Genomic DNA, 22,638 nt, shown 5'->3' with positions numbered 1-22,638 from the left:
TGATAGACAAGGTATGAACAATGGGTTATTTAATATGCTGCACACATTTAATGTACATCATGCATATTTGCAGGTCAGATTTTATTTCACTCTACAACAAATGTCCTAACTTGAATGTGGAGAAGAACAAAACATTAACTGACAATATTAGTAAGAATTTTTCTCTCCTACACTGACTTGGGCTCATTATTCTCTGTTCAGTCTGATCCCCCAACTTCTTCCATGGCTCGGAAAGAAATGCAAATTTGAAATTTCTTGCAAAACAGAACAAAGAAAATTGAGCTGAGGAACGATTAAATATATCTGAACAACTCAACTTGGTGTAGTTTGTTATTTCCTATGTTGACAATAATTAAATTTAGCAATATAGTATTTTTCGTTATACTATAGTTTGAAAATTGTGCTTACTGACTGCAAGTCTAATTGTACATCTTCAAAACTATTTAAATCTTTTTGGCTTGCAATTTGACAGTCTTTCTGTCAGAATAAAGTCTTTTCTATTTTCTGCTTATTTTGCTGATCTGCTCTATCCATTGGAAATGACAGGGTAGATTAGGTATGAGGTGAAATTAAGTTGCTGACATGATTTGCAGCTAAGGAGGAAAAATTAATACATAAAGAAAAATTATACTTTTATAAAATTTAATCTTTTCATATTTGGTACACTGTATAAAAGTGATGGACACAAAAATATTCTAAAAAGTAATTATAAAATATCTCCCATGATAAACAAGTCATTGTGATAGTATAACAGTTGTCTATATGATTTCTATGGTCCCTTAGTATGACAAATCCAGCTCGGCTGATGATGCTGTGAATGAACAGCTTGGTTCTTTACCACTATGGCAACAGAAGATGCTTGGAATGATTTCTGAAAAATAAAAAAAATAAAACTTAAAAAAATGAACATGTAATCAATATCTGCTCCACCCAATCTTGAGTGATCATTTCTCTAAATTGAATTTCAGTATTTTTTAAAAAAATTAAATTTGTTTAGATTACAACATAATGTAAAAGATAATTATACTAAATACTCCACAAACACCATTTAATAGGGTCTTAAGTGATAAATGTTTTGAATATAAAGCTTTTATTATGTCTATTATTTTCAGTGAGATTCACATGTACTTGAGTTGGGTACCATGACTTAGTTTATACTGCTTTATTTATGAACATGCCACAATTTATACCATGTTAAACCACAATCATATCAAACACTAAGAATTTAATTTTATGCTGCATAGACCTGGGAATTTTGGTTGGGAGGGGGTAGTCCAGCTCTCTAATACCTGGAGAATTCTGATTTAAAGCAAAATAAGACCAAGTTATATTCATTATATTATATGGAACAAGATAACTATCTCAAGATAAAAGGTAATAAAATAAAACCACTCAAAAACAAAAAAATGCAGTATCCATCATTATGGCAATGCATCTTCCTGTTTGCATTACATATCTGACAAACGTAATTCATAACTATGACAGCATGATAAAATGCCGGTGCTAAACTCCGCAGACTATTTTTTTAAAATTAGTATACTGTTAAAATTTTTAAATAAAAATGACTTTATCTCCACACAGAAAAGTTGGATGAATTATGGTTACACCAACATGGTTGCCACACTATGTAAAGTATGAAAATTTATGTAAACATGCATGAAAAACGTGATTAAAGATTCAAAAATATAATTATATTGGTAATGTTAAAAATACATTTGTTTTGTACAAATAAATAATTTTTGAATTATTTTGTTGTGAAAAGTGAAAGCATGCCTTTATCCCAATAAATTCAAAACAAGGTTACTTGGGAATTTCCATAAATTCCTTACTAATGGGAACTGCCAAAGTACTGGTACAGTGAGAAGGTGGTAGTATGAACCACTGGGGAAAAAAAATACCCTGTACACCTCTATAGTTTACACTACACAGAATTTTCTTGGCGTTTTTAAACAAAAATGTTCAGGATTACATTGCTGAAATTTTAGATTTTGTCAGACTCTGAAATACTTTGCATTCAAACTGTAGGCAACCTTTTACACTTGCTTAAAAGTCAAGTCTAACTTGAAGCTGCACAGAACCAGATCTGCTGTCACAATGCATTGACATATTTGTGTCTATGCATTTTTTTTAGGAGTAATAGAACAAACAATAGAGATCCTAATCTGCCTGTGCATTGTGCAACAGCAGTTCAGGGTTCATGTTGCTTACAGTTGGACTTGACATACAAGCAAATAATTGTGGTATTCTTGGTTCTAAGATGACCAACCCCCACCTCCAAGAGAAATGCACACAAGTACAAACATCATCATGTTTGTTAACAAAATATAGTTAAAATTATCTCATAACTATGTTATCTGAATGATTTCTGCATGCTTTCATAATAAATAATTTGATCTAAAAATAATACATAAAGCAAGGGCCCATGACTCTTACAATTGCAAAGATAGCAGTGTTTCAGTTACAACTGGGAACAAATTAGCAAAAGCAATACCTGTAATCTGAAACCTGTTTTCTCCAAATTCAAATAACCTGAGTTTAGCATGGAAATGACTGGCATGGCAAGCAATACATGATTTTATCATTAAAGATACTATTAAACAATGCAATTCATTAAGAACACTTAACATGCTGAAAGGATATGGACTATTAAAGTTTGGACAATAAGGCTACTTTGTATAACATTCCATTTAAATATATCAGAAATCTACTGTAAAGCATAAACATGATTTCTGGTGTAATACTAAAGCCCCTTGCCTGCATTCAATAAATATCGACCTTGAACCTAAAACTACTATGATCATCTACAGACATATTCTCCTGATATTGCAAAGTCTCAAAACAAATTTTGTGAATCAACACATCACACATGCTGGCAAGAAAATGAACCACTTCCTTCGATGAGTAAAACTTCTGTGAATCAACACATCGCACATGCTGGCAAGAAAATGAACCACCTCCTTAGATGAGTAAAACTTCTGTGAATCAACACATCGCACATGCTGGCAAGAAAATGAACCACCTCATTAGATGAGTAAAACTTCTGTGAATCAACACATCGCACATGCTGGCAAGAAAATGACCACCTCCCTAGATGAGTAAAACGTCTGTGAATCAACACATCGCACATGCTGGCAAGAAAATGACCACCTCCCTAGATGAGTAAAATGTCTGTGAATCAACGCATCGCACATGCTGGCAAGAAAATGAACCACCTCCTTCAATATGTAAAACTTCTGAAAAACATTGTGGATCCACCCATGTGATTAAAACTATTTCCAAATTAGACTACGTCCTAACAACTATGGGTAGCAATCATAACCCATTTTATCCTGTATATCAATTTCAAATGCAGTGTATGATAAATAAAAAACAATTCTAACCACAGTGTGGTAAAACTGACCATAAAACAGGAGCAGCAGAAATTATCATGACCTTCACCAAGTTTACTAAAAGTTTTGTACCATTGTTTTTATTAAAGTACAAAAAACTAATATCTTCCAAAAACTAATAAAATTTGCAAAATGATGGTATATGGTTTGTTATCACTTATGAATTTTTATACTAACAACTGCATTTTAAAAAATGAATTGAAAGAAAAAAAACATTGTTTAAACAACAAACCTTAATGTTTAATGGAATTTTTTATATCCATGACAATCAATGAAATTCTCATAATATTATGTGAATAAAATCAAGAATTTTGGTCAAGATTTGAAAGTTCTAGCACAGTAAGTTCAAACATTATAATAACTGCACGAAATTGGTCAACATGACTTCTCAAAACATTTTTTGCATCACATTCTAAAACTTCTATCAATGTAAATCATTCCTGTAACCAAAGTAAAAAATCATCCCCATCCCATTCCTCTTGAAAGCCTTTAAATTCCATTTGATTGTCACATTCACTGTTGAACAGTGCTTGAAGCCTTGCATCATTATTTTGGTCAGCTTCACACAGTTGTAATTTATTACATTTAATTTTAAATCATTATTTTCATCAGAATCTTCAGTTTCAGTATCACTACCCTCACTATCAACTTCAAAGTTGTTGTCCATGTTTTCTTGGATTGATTTTCATTCAGTAAGTACTAATCCAAACAGTTTTTGTAAAATTTCTCTGCAGATTTATGCTTTGGTCATTTTCTTATGTGACAATGAATAACACATTGTTTTTGGTGAGACTACAAATACATAGTAGATTACAACTGCAGTGTATTCAGGATAGAATCAGATACTTCAACCCTGCAGTAATGACATACTATGACCCAGTTGTATTGAGGATAAAATGACATAATATGACCATAGTTGTATTCAGGATAAAATGACACTATGACCATAGTTGTATTCAGGATAAAATGGGTTCAACTGCCCAGTAATGGTCAAGCTATAACAGTTGCAATTCGTACATGAAATGTCTCTTCTCATCTGTGCTTCTTCTTTTCCTTTCGATTTTTCTTGCTGCTGGAGAGCTGTTGATGTGAATGGGATTGATGTGGAGATCTACCAGAACCTTCATCTTTCACATCTTCTTCACCTTCATTTCTTTCCTATGAAGAAAGCAAATTAGATACCAACTGAGATGAAAAAAAGTGTATCATCAACACTGGGATATAATCAGAGTTCAAATGTCAATCAAAAGATACTTTTAAAGCTCATTTGCATTGATTGGGGGTATTATCAATGATGCTGTGACAATATTTAATGTCTACTGAACTTCTGTCATGTAAATATAATGGTAACAAAGTCCACAGTTCTACAAAGATGTATGAAATTTATAAATCTCCACAGAAATTCAACCAACTATAACAGAAAAATACAAGAAAACATAACAATCCATCTAAGAACAGAGCTTAGGAAGCCGATGTTTGCTGATTTATAGGCAGGGTTTAATATAGCCAATGTTTGCTAATTTATAGGCAGGGTTTAATATAGCCAATGTTTGCTAATTTACAGGCAGGGTTTAATATAGCCGATGTTTGTTAATTTATAGGTAGGCAGGGTTTAATATAGCTGAGATTTGCTGATTCAAGTAGGGTCCGAAGAATGGAGTGATAAATTTTCAAGATAAAAATAAAAAAAAGTAAAAACTATTTTTGTAAAATCAGGATTAACTAGATTAAAAAAGGTTGAACATAAAAATAAAAATAGCATACATAAATTTGGGATTCCACCTCATGTTCAAACTCAACTCTTGTTTTGCAGCCAGGACCCAGACAAAATGGGTGTGTGTGTGTTAATATACAAGATATTTATTTCTGTCTCCAGTCTGGAGACCTTTTTTATTGTTTGTATTTTTCTGAGTTTTGATTTGACTGAGAGGAAATGCAGTAATGGACCCAGAGTTACAGTAAAGGAAAATAGATCATAAATGCTGCCGAAATATATAAATAAATGCAAAAGTGTACAGAATGGTGAATACAACTTTATGGCAAAAAATAACAATGACGTATAGCCAATAGTTATGGTACTTAATATATTTATAGTTATTGTTTTTTTGCTGTCTTCATTTAAGAGACTTTTTGAAGTTTTAATTTTTCTAAGTTGTCATCAAAAATAGTTAGCTGACATATTTTAGGAACGACAGCTAAAACTTGATGAAAACTACTGTTATTTAACTGAATAAAATCTTTATACCAAGACAAGACAAACCTTGATCGCAAAACAAATTACTACTAGTAGATTATGCTTTTCTAAAACACTCATATTCACACATGTCCACACTAATTTAACAGATAAGCCAATAGAGTAGGTAGTATCACATATGGCCAAATATAATCATCATTTAACAGTATATTTTGAGATGTAACATTCAAACAACATGAAAAAAACTAAAGCCATGTATGAAACATAACACTTATAAGACTCTAACATTTAAACAGTGATTTTTAATTTAAACACTGGAAATTGGACAATACTAAGCAAATGATTCAGCTCAATATATATACTCCAGACAGAATGGAAAGTGTTATCCCTGGATTCTAAAGGCGAATGCCTAATAATAGCAGGTAGAATTAATATTTAATACAAATAATACTATTGTACAGGTTAAAGAATTTTTAATTCATACTCTATGGAGATTTGAATCCTGTCCACAGGTGAAAGGAACCCATTGCCTTGCCTGCACACACCAGTCCATATTCCATCACGACTAAGCATACATCACCAAAACATAATGCAACCAAGTCGGCGTTATATGTACTTGTGTATAGCAGATACATTCGCATGATGACCTAGTAATTAATTCTCATCTATCTACACTTTCATTCCAGATTCCTATGAAAGAAATCAAGGTATTTAGGATTAATTTCAGAATCATAAAAATACACCAGATAGAACGGAAAGTGCTATCCCTGGATTCTGTTGGAGAATGCTTGATAATAGTAGGCAGAATTAGTATTTAATACAAATAGGACTATCATACAGTTTAGAGAATTTTTAATTCATACTCTACAGAGATTCGAACCCATGTCCATGGCTAAACTGCACCCATCACCTTGCCTGCACACACCAACCCACATTCCATCACAACTAGGCACAAATTAAAAATTCTCTAAACTGTATGATAGTATTGTATTATATATACATATATATATATATATATATATATACACACACACGCACACACATACACACACACACACCAGGACAAATAGTCATAACACAAAACTCTTAATGCTGAGCGACTAGCAAGGCATCTGTTCATACCATTTTTATAAGTCTATGATATTATTCAGCTGGGGTTTGAACCCATGACCTGCATCCGAGGTGGACACTCTAACCACTAGGTCACTGGAGTAACCCAATGATAAAGGAAAAAGCAAGCATTCTACGTGGTGACAACAGGGATGATGCCAGTTGGACTGTTTTCTGTGTAATGTAGGTCTTCTTTTTCTTCTTGTTTTTTTTGGAAGGCTTATATATTGTTAGGGTTCTGTTTTGCACTTTTATGTACATTATCATTATTAATAATTATTTTATTTTTCTCTGTGATTTCCTTGAACTGTCTGTATGATCTGTCATTTCAATATATAACCATCCATTCGTGTACATCATCATAAACTATATACATGTACAAAAAATTCAACTTTTCTTATAAGTTATCACTTTACATTTATAATAAACAAAAAATTATTACAAATGAACAATATGGTTTAAAAATAAGTGGAAAATTTCCTTCCACAGTACTTACCGTACTTCCTTAAAACAAGTATGCTTATCAAATGTGAAAGGAAAGAGACCAACCAGTGTTTAAATGATTTTTATATTTGTTCAAAGAACTAAAATGACAAAACAAATCAAAAACTTAAAGGGTCATTTTTCATGCACAATTGAAATAAGGCATTTGTGTTGTGCAGTATTCTCCAGAATAGCCTCCTTTCAAACACTGTCTTTGTATATGCCAAAATCTTTGCTATAAATGTTTTTTAATGGAAATGTATTGCCTGTTTGATCATGGTTGCTCAACATGGGGGGAAATGAAATACTATTAACCTTAATTAGATAATTAATTTACAAATGTTAAAATCACAAACCAAGGGGTAAAAAAACCTTACCCGAGAAAAAGGACAATAACAAAATGAAAATGACAGTGTTAGTGGGTGGAAACTGGGTACTGGGTCTACATTACAACAATATGGTAATTAATTAGCATGTTGGTATGCATGTTAGCATTAATCCCATTATGTAGCCACGTATCATTAACCAGTTCCAGTACCAATTCGACTGGTTCTGGCTGGTTTTTGCAATGCATGAATAGAACGCGAAAACAACTAGCTTTTCTTTAAAACTATAAAACAGTATGTGCAGTAGATGGCCTTAAAAATGGTACTTTGTCCTAACATTGGTACACTCACATGTTAAAATCGAGTAAGTAATAATTATAGGTAACCCAGAAAATATGGTCACTATTCATATATCACATGCTTTGCTATGTACACAAAGTGTACAGGTTACAATGGAAGCATGATAAGTAGATGATCTTCGTATGGGGTATACATGGGGATAAATATTAATAATTCACAAACCTTTTAACAACATGAAAATAAATCACTGCATTTCATATGCACAATCAAAGTCTTCTAATGAGATTTTTTTGACAAGCCCAATGGGCACTTCAGTTAGATTACAGGATGGGCCTGATCTGAAATTAGAGGGATCCCAGGCTACCAGATTGTTTTAGGACTGAAACAATAAATAAGACAGATTTATAATAGTTTGATAATTTTATTTTCAACTTCGGCTATCTTGAACATTTATTTTGCCATTTATGCTCACCTGTCATCATCATCATTGTTTTTAAAGCTGGTTCCCTAAAGGATGAGTTATATAGCATGATCTGTTCCACAGTAACAGAGAATATCAGCATTCAAATAAACAACATCTCTTAAGTGGAGACACACACACATGTTACCATGGTATGGTCTACCTTATTCAGGTTGTGTTATATTCAATGTACCACAACATTAATATCACATATATTAATGTCAAAGAAAGAACAACAAACTACACATTTTTTCTTTAATTCAACAAAACCATTAATCAATACTGTATGTGCAAAATGATTAACTTCTTGCTCCATTACTTTAATTTCTTTTAAGATGGCATATTTTCATCTCCATTACTGTGGTTAGGGAGACACTTATTTCAATTTAAACAGCACATTTAAAAAAAAAATTCCACTTCTCTGCTGAATTTGAACATTGATCACGTATTACAAAATATACTGATGACACAAATCACTCAAGTTTTGAAGGGAAAAACTAAATAATTTCACATTAGCCCAATGAAATTGAAAAGAAAAATAACCATGAGAAAGGTGAAAATATTTTATTAAAACACTGATAAATAATGGGTGAAAACTAAAATTAAATGGAAGGTCAGGTGTGAAACATACAAACTAAAACTCTGCACTTTTCTGGTAACAAAATAATTTTCATTAGACAAATGGAAAAGTCATGCCAACTAATAGTATTCGCACACTCTCCCGTTTTTTTTTTTTGTACTCCCACACCGATTTTAAAAGCATCAAGGATATAAAAAGTACACAAAATTTAGTCATGTCATTAATCCATTTATAATTTCTAAACTGTCTCCAGGGGATCTCTAACACCGTGACATTTCAAACCAAACTGAAGCTCTCACTGTAAACAAGCAGACAGCTCACTATCCTTCTACTGGTTTCTAAAATATTGCATTTCAGTAAAAACTCTGTCGTTTATGTTCAATCTTGCAGTGTCTAGTTTGAATATTTCACCCAAACAAATATTGAGCAAATTAAAATGACAAACTCTTGTATTCATGTGTCCAAAATGTGTGGAATTATCAAGACAATCAAAGATGGTATTTTAAAAAACAGGCTCACCCATGCGAATATGGCGACTTTGCTACTAATAAAACTGTCTGAATCAAAACATCAACAAGTTGGCCGTATATGGGAGAACTGGCGACAATCAGGTTAAACATTATAAATTGATTAATAAAGTGATGTCAAATGACACAATTTGTTTTCAAAATTGGAGGTTTTTTTTTTTTATTTTTTTTATTTTTGCAAACAATCAGTAGGTTGTGCAAATACAGTCAAACCCGATTATCTTGATGACGTCAGCGGGTATCGAAAAATCGTCGACATAACAGTGCCCAGAGATATCAGGTTTGGTTGGCAAATCTACTGCAGAACAATGGTTATGCACCTGAAGTACCAAAATGAGGAGTTTTGTTTCTAATTCAAATGGCATGTGTAATGCACAATAATATTAAAAAAATTCAGTCATGCCTGATTGCAGAAAAAAGAATATTTTAGGTCTTTAAATGCGATTAAGTAACAAATCACACTTACAACACTGAAGTTACTGCAACAATGTCAGCGGCTTAAAGTTGCTTTATTCCCCCTGTGAATAGCCTCATCCCTTTGGTAGCCTCAGCAAGACAATAATTTTCTCATGCCGTACAATATGTAAATGTACATATAGGACTATACTGTTAAAAAATAGTATTTTCTTTTCTTAGAGTTGACTTGTGACTAGCAGCAAAATGTAACTGACCAATATTGTGCATGAAAATCAGTAGTTTTTGTTGATTGTCGAAGGTTCTTTTACACCAGTACATGCCGTTTTTTACCAATAAGAATTGCCTCTGTACCGGAAAAAGATGAGGCTGTTTGTATTCATGTACCAACAAAATGCAAAATGTGTTTCAAGTCTTTAAAGTTAACTGCCTCAACATCAAAAATCTGTATGAATGAAGCCAACTTACTCCATTCATACAGTTATAGTCCTATCTCCCTTCAGACTTTGATCAGTGATCGTCGGCAAGAACAAAGCACCAGAAGCAGAAGTCGGCTAATCTCTTTGATGGATTTCAAGACCTTGATATTCAAGATAAAACAATACAAATGAAAGCAATCCTCTTTCTGTTTAATAGACGTTAATTCCATCAATCACTTTCTGCTTTTTTCCATTTGTGTAGAAGAATAAGTAATCATGGCACTGCGATCGACAATTTCATTGAAAAAAATACTGTGTGCTATGGATTTTTTTTTTTTTTTTTACAATATCACTGATGCTTTCATTTACTCTTGTTCAAAACAAATTAATAACGGGGGGCGGGGGTAAGGGGACATGCTTAGTTTGGAATTTTGCGGGTTTCTATTTATAGATTATTGATTCACGTGATCTAGCCATGCTGATGTTGAAGGCATACAATCACACCAAGGATGGAAACCTTTAACTATTACCGAATTCGTTTTAAATACATTGTGTAAAACAAATTGGGTATTTTTTTAAAAGCATATTTAATGATGTTAACCTGATAATTTTGCGAGTTATAGATAAGATCAAATTCGTAATGCTGTGTGGGATTAACTAAATTGTCACGGTGTTAACATGTGTCTTAGTTAGACTTATTACTTATGTATTGAGAAAGAATTGTCAGTCGTGCCTTAACATTTGAGACGTCAAGTTGTTTATGTTGTCTCCAGTTTGGGCATGTGTGTGATTTGGATTTTTAACACAGCTTTAAATTTTTTTCGTCATATCGCTACGACGTCTGAAGTGTGGCAGTTTATAATGATGTCTAGCACTGGGGCATCATGCCGCAGACATGTAGCATGATGTCCCACCCAGTCACAGTATCCTGACACTAGGCCGACCAGTCCTAACTCTAACCTCTTAATGCTGAATGCCACGCGAGGCAGCTGTCAGTACCATTGTTTGGTATGACTCGACCGGGGATCGAACCCACAACCTCCCACATCAAAGGTGGACACTCTAACTACTAGGCTACCATAGCGGTCATGTCCAGTTTGGGGTAATTATTTTATTTTCTTCAAATTATTTTGAATTCAAGTGATTCTTTTCCCTGGAAATACTAATACTCTAAATTAATTCATGGACAAAGACATTTATACAAATTTATACAGGATTCAAAAACTGGAATAATATTTTCTGTGATTCAACAAGAGACTGTTGACACTGCAGCACTTTGCAGGTTACAACAGACTTTATCATCTTCCATTTTGAATTTCACTGGAATTCAAACTCGGTTTCATTCAGGACTTTTTATTACTAGGACTTATATTTTGTAATTCTTATATTATTTTTGGATTTGATTCTTAAAACCGTAAGTTCTTTTTTCTCATTTTTCACTTGATATTCTATTGGTATATATATTATTTGTTAAATTTTACAAAGCTTGTTGTCTGCATTCTTTTCTGTTACTTTTTGTAAGAGCTTAGACTTGTAACAATATCAATTAATGACTTTCGCATGAAGTTTCTCGATGGCTTTGCCAACACGTCCTGTTGGTCACATAGGGAGTAAGCTACATTAATTTCTGATTTGTGGTTATTGTTTAACCTGGACCGGAACAAGCAATAACCAATGAGAATTCTATGTAACATTTAACAATGCGACATACCAGTAGTGTTGCTTTCAAATCAACCAAAGCAGTTTAACATAGTAACTTTGCGTAATAGTGGTTATTAAATGAAGAGTCAAGTACTTCATCATATATGTGGAACATGTTTGGAATGTATAGTAAATGCTGAACATGTTGCTGGGTTTAAGATAATTAACATGGAAAGGGAGGGGGTTTGCAAATTATGTGCTATGTCACTTTGTGTTAATTTATAGATTCCAAATGAGTATTTTCAATAGTCTTTTTTTGTTTTTAGTAAAATAAATTAGTGCCTGTTACTGCAGATGCTGTTTCAGAAGAATTCTAATTTTGAAGGATAAGGCAAACTAATAATAATTATGCATCACTTGTGATTATTCATGACTGGTGAAGACAAAGATATCTTGCATTTGGTAGGTATCATTTGTATAGATTTTCTTACTATTGTATTGATATGTGTATAGTTACAGCAAAAGTATCATTATATCAATTAATTGTTTCACCCCTATAATATACTTACCATGAAATGACTTATTTTCTTGTTTACATTTATTTTTTCTCTCTCTTCTTTCACCAACTGATGTTCTGTAAATATTAATCTGCTGAAGTTTATATCTTCTGTTATCAGTCCTTCGTTTTTAATACCCATCTAAAGATAATGAAAAGTACTTGACATCAGCTTATTATCCTAGCTAAACCTTGTATACATGCATAAATGGAATAAAGACTGAATTTGCTTGTATGAGAACTATTGTAGTTGTGGTGTTTCCATGTGTGAGAAAGCACTTCCCATAATGCAAGATTGTGGTTCAAATTAAGAAAGAGATAAATTTTAATAAACGTAAAAACTGACAAGATATATGAGCAGTTGCGTATTTTAGATGAGGACATCTCATACGCTTCTGTTGGATATTGTGAATGTTAAACCAAGTACAGCATAACAAGCTTAGTGACTTGAATATGACATGCATACATTTATACATTCATGTGGTTTTATGCAGTGGATTCTACAGTATGTTGAATAGGCCTTGTGTAGGGAAAGAGTTGATGATTTCTAAACAGGTAGTTATATACATCTTAGCAATATTTTTTAGGTATTTGTGATAAATACATGTATTGTTTTGTTTGTGACATTTGAATACTGGGTAAATCAGTTTTTATCATTGAACAGTGTAGTCATTTGCAATGATATGGGACAATGGGGTGCTTTAGAAAGAAGGATTCAATGATTGTGTCTGCATAAAGAGGAAATATTAGACCAATGTCTTTGAATTTTTTTTTTTTTACATTTGGCCTTGAAACCATTACATGGATATCACAAAAGTAGTTTGAGATTTAAACACAAGACACATTAATTCATTAATTAATAAAGAATGGAAAACTACCAAATGTAGATACCATATTTGCTAGCCTACAAGTTGATGCGGAGTGTAAGTCGAATCAGCAAATTTGGCAAATTTTCCATCCTTCATCTTTATATAAGTCATTCCACGCAGCATTGCGAATTTTATCCTACCTTAACTCAGTAACATTTCTAGTCAGGATCATTAAATGCAACTAAAAGTACATGTGCCTAATTTGTTTTACACGAAGTATTTTAAATTTATTATGTACTTTTAGGTACATATAATGATGCTGACCCTAAAATTGATTTGAGTTACAGATAGGATAAAACTCGCAATGCTGTGTGGAATTAAATTATAATAACTTTCGGTTTCATATATATTAAAAGTATCACTGCATACTATTTCAGATTACCAGCATTTGGGAAATCCATCATTAACACATTAACCCCTGAAGGTTTTTGTCATTTTCGCCTGAAAATCGAGTAGGAAACACATTTTGAAAGCTATTTCTGAATAGATCCAAAAACACCAAATCCCCGGTGATCTTTCAATAACATACTGCCTAGTTGTGGTAGAAACATCATTTTTCATTGGCTATTTGACTCGCACATGAGCAGAAGGGTAAAAGTTGGAGGTTTTTATTTTTATTTTGCTAAACAGAGCCATTATTTTTGTATCGAGACCACTCTTTATTCCAAATGCCCATCTTATCCTACGTTTTGCAAAGGTTCATCGGTCTGTTTGCAGTTCATATCGGTTTGCCTTAGACATGAGACCAAAAAGTCTAAAATCTGGACACAAAATCGGATTCCGACCACGGGCAAATTTTGCGCAGAAAAAGTCGGGTCCAAAATATGAGGTTTTTATTTCTGTATTTTGTAGTGCAACTAGATATTCCAGATCATTTGGTATCGTTGTAGAGCTAAATCTGTCTACCTTTCTATAATACCACCCACTTTAGTGTGTCTTGCATGACCATGGCGCTAAAGAGATCAGCAGTAGGCTACTACCTCCGGTCCCGTTAAGTCGTCACTAGGGGTTAATGTGTTAATACTAAAATGCATTTCCCAGGGCAGGTGGGAGGAGAGATACATAGAGAATAATGCATATTTATTCCATCACATTTTTCTTTTTCCACCTTGTGGTCAAAATAAAATATGGTCCGATAACAAAAATTAGAAAGACTTGCTTAACTAGTGGTATTAACTGATAATGGAATATGGTACTGCACTTGTACACAAGTAAAATCAATCAGGTAAGTGAACAATACAGATTTATAATTGTGAAGACATCTCTGTCTGTGTGCCTGTGTGTCTCTCTCAATGGGCATATGGATTATTTGATCATTAGGTGCAAGAAGAAAATTGTGATGGAATATGTCTTTGTCATGGTTATTCATCTTCTAACTTTAAATTCTAATGCACATATATATATATAATTAAATTTAAACAACGTATATTGCAAACAACGTACATTACTGGTGCATGCAGCCTTAGTGCAATTACATCTGATTTATGTTAATTTTCAATATTGATGATCATGTAATTGTTTAAAATACTCAATGTGGTATCCTATATATTTGTTCATACATGATCTCTTCCCCAAAATTAATATTTTTACACATTATTTTGCGTACTCTTGAAGAATTATTTTCCATATACGAAAAATATGATAAAGCTATTTCGATGACATAATCCATATATAAGTCGATTCGAAGTATAAGATGAAGCTATGATTTTCTGTTAAAAAAGTATCGTTTTATATGCCGACAAATATGGTAGACAGAGAATTGATTAGAACGATGTTTAGAAAGGCATGTGACCAGAGAATATGATAGTTCTCCACTATTCACTTTGGGACATCTTGTTTGTCACTGAAAACTGTCATTATTACATGTATTACCAAAACACAATTACAATTGTGTCATTGTCTTCATTATAAAAATGCTGCTTATGGCCTGTACAGGCCTCTTTACCCTTTTGTAGGAACTATACCTCCGTTTGTTTGTACCTACTAATTTCTAACCTGAATGTGACCAGAGTCAGAGATCGTGCTGGGCTTCGCCAATGTCGCAAATTTCCAATTTTTTTCCTTACTGGAGTGAAAATATACCATCTGACAATCTTTCTGGACATAACATATCTGGCTCCTAAAAACCGTATATACAGTCTTGGGTTTGGAGTTGAGAACTTCAAGGCACAGTGACAGGAAGCCACAAACTTGAATATAAAATTGCACCTGAATCTGTTGTTACATACATAAATCCTTTGTTACTATTGACAAACCACCCTAACACTGCATTGGTATATCATAATCTGCTTATGCTGATGTCTGGCCTTAATACTCTGTGCTGTAATAAAACCCAAATAGTCATGCTACCTGACTAGCTGCAATTGACCACATGTGACTACAATCTACCAGACGATGACAATTACTTTCTTTTTTGGAAAATGTACCAGAAAAAAACAGTTTTGCAGAAACTTCAAATACAACTGATAACCTTTGAAGCATAGATCATTTTATATATATATATATATATATATATATATATATATATATACACACACACCACTCCCTCGATAAATCGCGCCCTGATAACTCACGAACCCGCCTATAACGCGGTGTCAGGCATGGATCCCATTTTTAAAACACAAAAATACCCCAAAAATGTATCCCTATTTGTTGAACTTGAAGAAAATCGCGATCAAAATTGGTAACGGAAACTTTGATGTATCGCTAGTTTTATCGTTGAAAACGGTAGTTAGGACCTGGAAATTTTAATAAACACTATGAAATTTCAAATTTAAAAATTACTCATACAATTTTTTTTGCATTTTCTTTCCAAACGACATTCCTAGTACACCGCAATTAATGATATGTAAGGAAATTTTGATCAATGAAAATGTCACTTACACCGAAAGGAGGCAGTACTTTAAAAAATAAATACAAATTAAATAATTTTTTTATCAATTGAAATTTGTGTGCTAGTTCCATCTTTTAGTTCCTTTTAAGTGTAATCGTTATAAGTTGAATGTGTCCTTTTGTAATTAAACGTAAAATGCATCAATCTACCGTAACAGCTATGTCCGCAAACGTTTCTCTGAGAACCTAATTAAGTGCCGACCATGTTTTGATAACTGACCTGCAGAAGTATTTGTTGTATTGTTGCACTGAATTAAAAGCTGGCCTGCTTTATATTATCAGGTTAATTATGTCTTGTGAATTAAAAAAAGGAGGTGGAATAAAAGAAAAGTTAAAAGGCACAAAAATCGGACTAACTCAAAATCTAGCGGACAGTCGTATGTGGGGTGAATTCACTTCATTTGATCAATCGAACACTGTAATAAACATTATTGTGTATGTAACAGAAACTACCTTAAATTAACCAACTCTTTCATAACTGTGATCAAAGCTAACAAGGCAGCAAAGCGAAAAAATACTTCGTAAAATAAAGAGCTTGATTTCACAGATACGGACCATTGTGGGCAAGCAAGTTTTAGAGAATTCTTTAACTGGCATTTAGAGATATTCTCCGGGATGATAAGAAATTTCATTATTACTTCCAATGAAATCACTACATTAACACTGTATTAATTGGACAATAAAAAATCAAGTTTCGACATAGATGTGTCACGAAATAAATGTCGCGTGTTTTTGAAAAAAAGGAATCTTGTTTGGTGGTGTATCAACAGTTAGTCTAGTTCCCAAATTGTGGACTACCAATTTGGCAAGATACTATTATATACCACTACGGGAACCAGACTCATCAAGAAAACAAAAAGCAGTGACGTAATACACAGATTTTTCGCGTACACGTGATGGTTGTTCAACCCAGTTGGAACGATCTTTCATATCTTGGATATTTTGAGAGAAAAAAATGTTATTTAAACAGAATAACGAACAACTTCATTAGAAAAAGCGCATTATTAAAAATTATTATCGACGTGATTGTAAAATGAGGATTCAGTCATTAAACAGCCCCTAATGCCCCCCCCCCCCCCAGTTTTCTCGATGTCAAAGCGATTTTTTCCCATTTTTGGCAGTCCCTTGGTAACTCGTGCCTCGCTTATAGTGTGGTCTATGTTTGTGGACCCTGTTGTGCGCGAGTTATCAAATGAGAAGTGTATATACTAAGCAAATGAAAACAAAATTCTGTCTGTCAATGTTTTACAGTTATTTGATGTTCCTGCAGCAATAACAAACGGGCATTTGTTTGGTTCTTCGAAGAGCGCCTTTTGCGGCACCTTCAATAACACACGAACCTTCATCAAAGCAAGTTGAAGACATTTGATCAAAGAAAGTCGGCAACAAACTTAAATAAAGCACTTTCATACTTCATAGTGACTGAAACAGATTTATTGTGCCATGAAAGTTTCCTATTTGCAACAAAAAAGTTCAAGCTTATGATCGCTACCAATGGTGCTATAAACCCCAAATTAAAGTTCCCATTTTTTGAAACAATAGATAACTGGCCATCAAGTTAAATGAAGATGGGATACTTTGCAAGAATGTGAAATGTTTTAATTTGTTTATGTTTTCATTTCTCTATGAATAGCCTCATCCCCTTGGTAGCCTTATCAGCATGGTATTTGTCTCTTGCTGACAAAATTCTAAGCCAATTTAAGTAAAAGTACATGTAGCATACAAACAACTATACAGCCACGTGGTACTAAGATAATAAATATCAGAGTGAATTGTTTCTGGAACCTTGTTTGTTGACAGTAGGATATAGATCAAACAAGGACTACCATTATATATATATATATATATATATATATATATATATATATATATATATATATATATATATATATACAGTCAAACCCACTTATCTCGACAACCCGCTTATGTCGAGCGTTTTGGTCCGGTCCCGAAAAAATTCTTCTTTGTTATGCTATTTTTTACCCGCTTATCTCGACCTCTGTTAAGTCGATAACCCGGTTATGTCGGGCATAAGTTTCAGTCCGAAGTAACATGTGGACCCGCTTAATTCGACGAAATGCAACTTTTTAACGTCAATCTCACAGAAATTGTACAAGAAATAGTCAGCAAAAGCAATCGATTTTCAGGCACAATTTTGGTCCGTTACGGCAGTAGTCACATGTTTATTTCATATTCTTTCTATTTTTGGTTCGTAAGAGTAGCTTAATCGATTAGTTTATTATTATCCAGGGTCGGTTTGCTTTGCAATAAAATAACCTTTGTATTTGATATCCTGCCGGTAAGTTCAAAGAATTAGTTTACTGCTCGCTACCGGATGTGTTTATTCACCACCCGCGCATCTATTTATTTGCCATCTGGAATCATAATTGATACAAACTCGCATTGATGCCTGCGGGGTAAGTAGTCTACTCAACATTAACTTGCTTTAATAAATACTCTTTGTAACCCATGCTAGCGAAAGGAGTGTCATTTGCACTCACAGTCAATGTACATGTACATGTACATGTATTTTCAAAAACATTTATTGATCTTTATCTGCGAGATACTGTCATATATTAACCTGGATATAATACAATCTTGGTTATTTTGCACCTAACACCGCGTTATGCGTGAATGGCGGGTGCCTGAAAGCAATCGGTGGATGTTTCTCTCTCACTCTCTCGTTTGTGATTTTCTTTGATCCATTTTTCAATCTGATAACATATTCAAACCTCTGAGTACAACCAAACATGATTTGTTTTTCAATATTCACATCAATTATAAAAATGCGTCGTGTGTTATCTGACATAAGTGATGCACACTACAGTAATGGATGCATACGCTACATGTGATATAAGGAGTTCATAGATATATTTTTTCTTTAATAAATTACTTATGATGATAAAAAAGGAATAAATGATAACAACACCAGGTTAGTTCATTTCATTTTATTATCAATTAAGCGTTTTGTTTATTTTATTGTAACATGCAGTGGGAGGGGATTCCAGTAAACACCAGCAAGAGACAGGAGTAATGCTCAAGGACATTTTTAAAATTACCGGTTTTTATGAACCCGGATATCTCGGGACCCGGTTATGTCGACGATTTTTTTACACCCCCGACATAATCGAGATAACCGGGTTTGACTGTATATATATATATATATATGCATCTTTTCTAATGGGATTTGACTGATACATCAATTTGCTAACATATGATCGAATACTGATAATTCATGGATTTTTCATAAGCATGCATATTATTAAATACATTGTGGAGTGTACAACAAAAATGTAAGTTGTCAATATACAAGTGTATTTCAGACTAGTTACCTTCATTTAATCAAAATTTCCATGTTTTTCATTGTGTAAATCCTAGTCATTTATGTCAGGTGATCCATTAAAAATGCCACTTGTATGCGAAATTTCAATTTACTTTCAGCCACCCCCACTTAACTAAACATCTGCTTAAGGCAACAATATTACCATGGTCCTGAGGATGTTGAGATAATGGATAGTACTGTATTATGAAAATTGCAACATTTTTTCAAAATTGGTGAGAAAATATTGGGGTTGACGATTTTTTGGGCAACAACTTTTTTAAAGCCAGCGCCATTCATGAGTGGCCTTAGAAATTATAAATCAATGAATGAACTAAGTTCTGTGCACTTTTTATCACATTAAAGATTACTTTTATTGAAATCAGTGGGGGGGGGGGTACAAACAGGGATGTATACTAGCATGAGCCAATCATTTTTTATTATCTGAATGGTAACTCAATCAAAATTTGCACACATGAAATGCTATTTAAAAGCATATAAAAGTTTTTTTTTTTATTTGGCACAACCAAACTTGGCACATTCATAAAGATTATTTAACTGTTTATAAAATGCTATGATTTTTATAATGTGGACCACATATAGATTTTCTAGCTTTTTTAATAAATGATAATTATACCAATTTTTAACAGTGTTTTTTGGTTAGTTTGGGGCAAATGAGCTAGAGATGCAACATATGGAGAGAAAACCACATAATGGTTGCTGTACAAAGACTTTTGGTGAAGGAAAATTTTAATTTACAGGGCCTTTATTCAAAGAATGAGAAAATTATGACAAAAATATCTGAACTTCCATTGTTTCAAAATTCGCAATATTAGTACTTAACAACGCATGGAAAAAGCAAGCAAATGGTATTCGAGAGCCTCTTTTTTCTTTATTTCTAGACCCAATTTGTTCAGTAAGATTTTTAATTCATGATAAAAGAATATTTAAAATTTTAGGTTGCATCCTACACGACACTAAACCGTGTAGCAGAAATTAAAATCATTAAAAAAGTTGAGTACAGTGTAGTTATCAACAGAACCTACTGAAAAGAATTTAGACTGTTTAACATTTCCTTTTCCCTGGAATATTCAACCAATCAAATGTTATTTGATGCTGAAACATAAAGCCAGTGTCCAAAACAACAAGTGCCTCAGGTGGCCACCATCTCTAAGTATCAACTTCTGGCTTGCACACATATGACCCCTCAATTGTAATCATAATAAGTTCAAATACTTAACTGTAATTAGACATAAAATCCTTGAAGGTATTATTGTCCATTGATTGTGCTTCAAAGCTATGCTAAAATTAAAGCAGTGCAGAAGCTAGTAATATGGAAATAAAGTTTCTGAAATGTTCAAAACAATTGGAATCCTTGATTCCAGCAAGTTCTTGGAACGTAACGTGACTGCATTACGAGTTTAATGCATCAAGAGTTTATATGGGATGTTAATTTTAAACAGCCAATTGAAAATAAACATAAGAAACGAGGTAATAGAGCACCCCTGAGAGGCCAGTCAACGTGGACATGAAAGTGAGGCTGGTTTTTTAAGGTGGAGTTGCGTCCCTTATCGTTCATGCTATAGTCTGATAACACAAACCAGTTTGTTTGTACCGACCTACCGATTTAAATAATCGAAACCTTTAATGTGATAAAAAAGTGTAAGGAACTTAATCAATTCATTTATTGATTTATAGTTTCTAACCTGACTCTGAGTAGAATGGCCCGAACACCGTCATATTATGCGCTTTTCATGCTTAGTTTTCAGTGCAATAGACGGATATGCTCGGATCCATTTCCAGTTTCTGGACAAGTCCATTTTCAGCAAAGGGGTGATCATGACTACATTTGTACATACATAAGTCGTCTGCTTCCGATATTTACAATGTTGAATCAAGCAAAGGAAAATGACAACTACAAATTTGCTTTTCATGTGGATTTAACAAGCGGTTTAATTTCTATGTTCATGTATGCGGTGGGATATAATTCCAAACTCTCAACATTATGTAATTTACACAATTATTCAGCACTGCAGAACAGGATGAACTACATCATTATGTTGTCTGATGGAAATAAACTAGCCTATAGTGTACGCAATATGGCGCCGTGTTAGTATGGAAAGCCCGTTAAGCATGAAATAGTGCAGGGGATGCCAGCATTAGTGCCATTCTGGTCACAGTCAGGTAGAAATTATAAATCAATGATTCAATTGACTTAGTTCTGTGCACTTTTTATCACATTAAACGTTCTCGTTTTTGAAATTGGTAAGGGGGTACAAACAAACAGGGATGTAGAGTCAGACTATAGTAGTGGATAAAAGGTATGGATTTTTTTCAGTTTGGTTAATCTTTCAAACACTCACTGCTAAATGTTGCAGGTTACTTTGCTGAAAGAAATCAGAAATGGCCATCACCATAATTTGTAGCCATTTCTTCACACTCAAAGTACCAACCCCAACCCCATTGCTTAAATGTGTATCACCAATACAGCAACCCTTAAAATTAAAAATAAACACAAAAACATGCTCTCTCTCGTCAATTGATAAATAGGGTTCTCACGTATTCGTAGTCACTCTTTGGTAGGACTATTACGGCAAATATGCAGACAAGTTGAAACAGAGCTCCTAAAAATAAGCCATAGTGCAAAACATTATCAAGAAAATTAGGTTCGTCTACAGTTATCGCCATCTTGAACACACGACTGACGACAAATGGTTTTACGACATCACGACTCAGAAGTTTACAATATATATATATATATATATATATATATATATATATATATATATATATATATATATATATATACATACATACATACATACCAGAATGCGACATTGCCAGCATACTAAATTCAAGTTCGAGCTGTTCCGCACTCCTTTACCAGCAGAGGGAACCAGAAAATACGGAATTTAGCTATCAGTGATATGGAAAGAGCTACAGGGCTATCATTATTTATTGTAACAATTATAAAAATGCGTGCGGGGTATTATGGAGGAGAGAGTCCGGGTTTCAGCATACATCCATGCAGCTTAAAAAAATAAAAAAATAAATTTAAAAAAACGTACACACACACGCGCGTACATTTACTTGTCACTTGAAATTTTACCATTCTATTATTCTTGGGCACGTTTATTTGGTATTATGCAAACTTTGAGC

At 33.3% G+C, this 22,638-nt stretch overlaps 1 protein-coding gene across 1 annotated transcript; it reads right to left on the bottom strand.

Moving 5' to 3' along the window:
* Positions 1-625: 625 nt before the first annotated feature.
* On the bottom strand, positions 626-22,197 carry LOC149796162 (uncharacterized). The gene is made up of 4 exons (XM_089966096.1): positions 22,039-22,197; positions 12,413-12,541; positions 4,407-4,547; positions 626-871 (listed from the first exon to the last, which is right to left on the bottom strand). The coding sequence occupies exons 1-3, from the start codon at positions 22,165-22,167 to the stop codon at positions 4,422-4,424; spliced, it is 384 nt and encodes a 127-aa protein (XP_089822222.1). The 5' UTR covers positions 22,168-22,197; the 3' UTR covers positions 626-871; positions 4,407-4,421.
* Between the last annotated feature and the right edge of the window lie 441 nt (positions 22,198-22,638).

The sequence above is a fragment of the Sinohyriopsis cumingii genome, chromosome 7 (genome assembly GCF_028554795.1).
Source record: "Sinohyriopsis cumingii isolate HCF-2022 chromosome 7, ASM2855479v2, whole genome shotgun sequence".
Taxonomy (NCBI): Eukaryota; Metazoa; Mollusca; class Bivalvia; order Unionida; family Unionidae; genus Sinohyriopsis; species Sinohyriopsis cumingii.
Note: the sequence above shows the minus strand (reverse complement) of the source record. Positions and strands in the feature narration are given on the sequence as shown.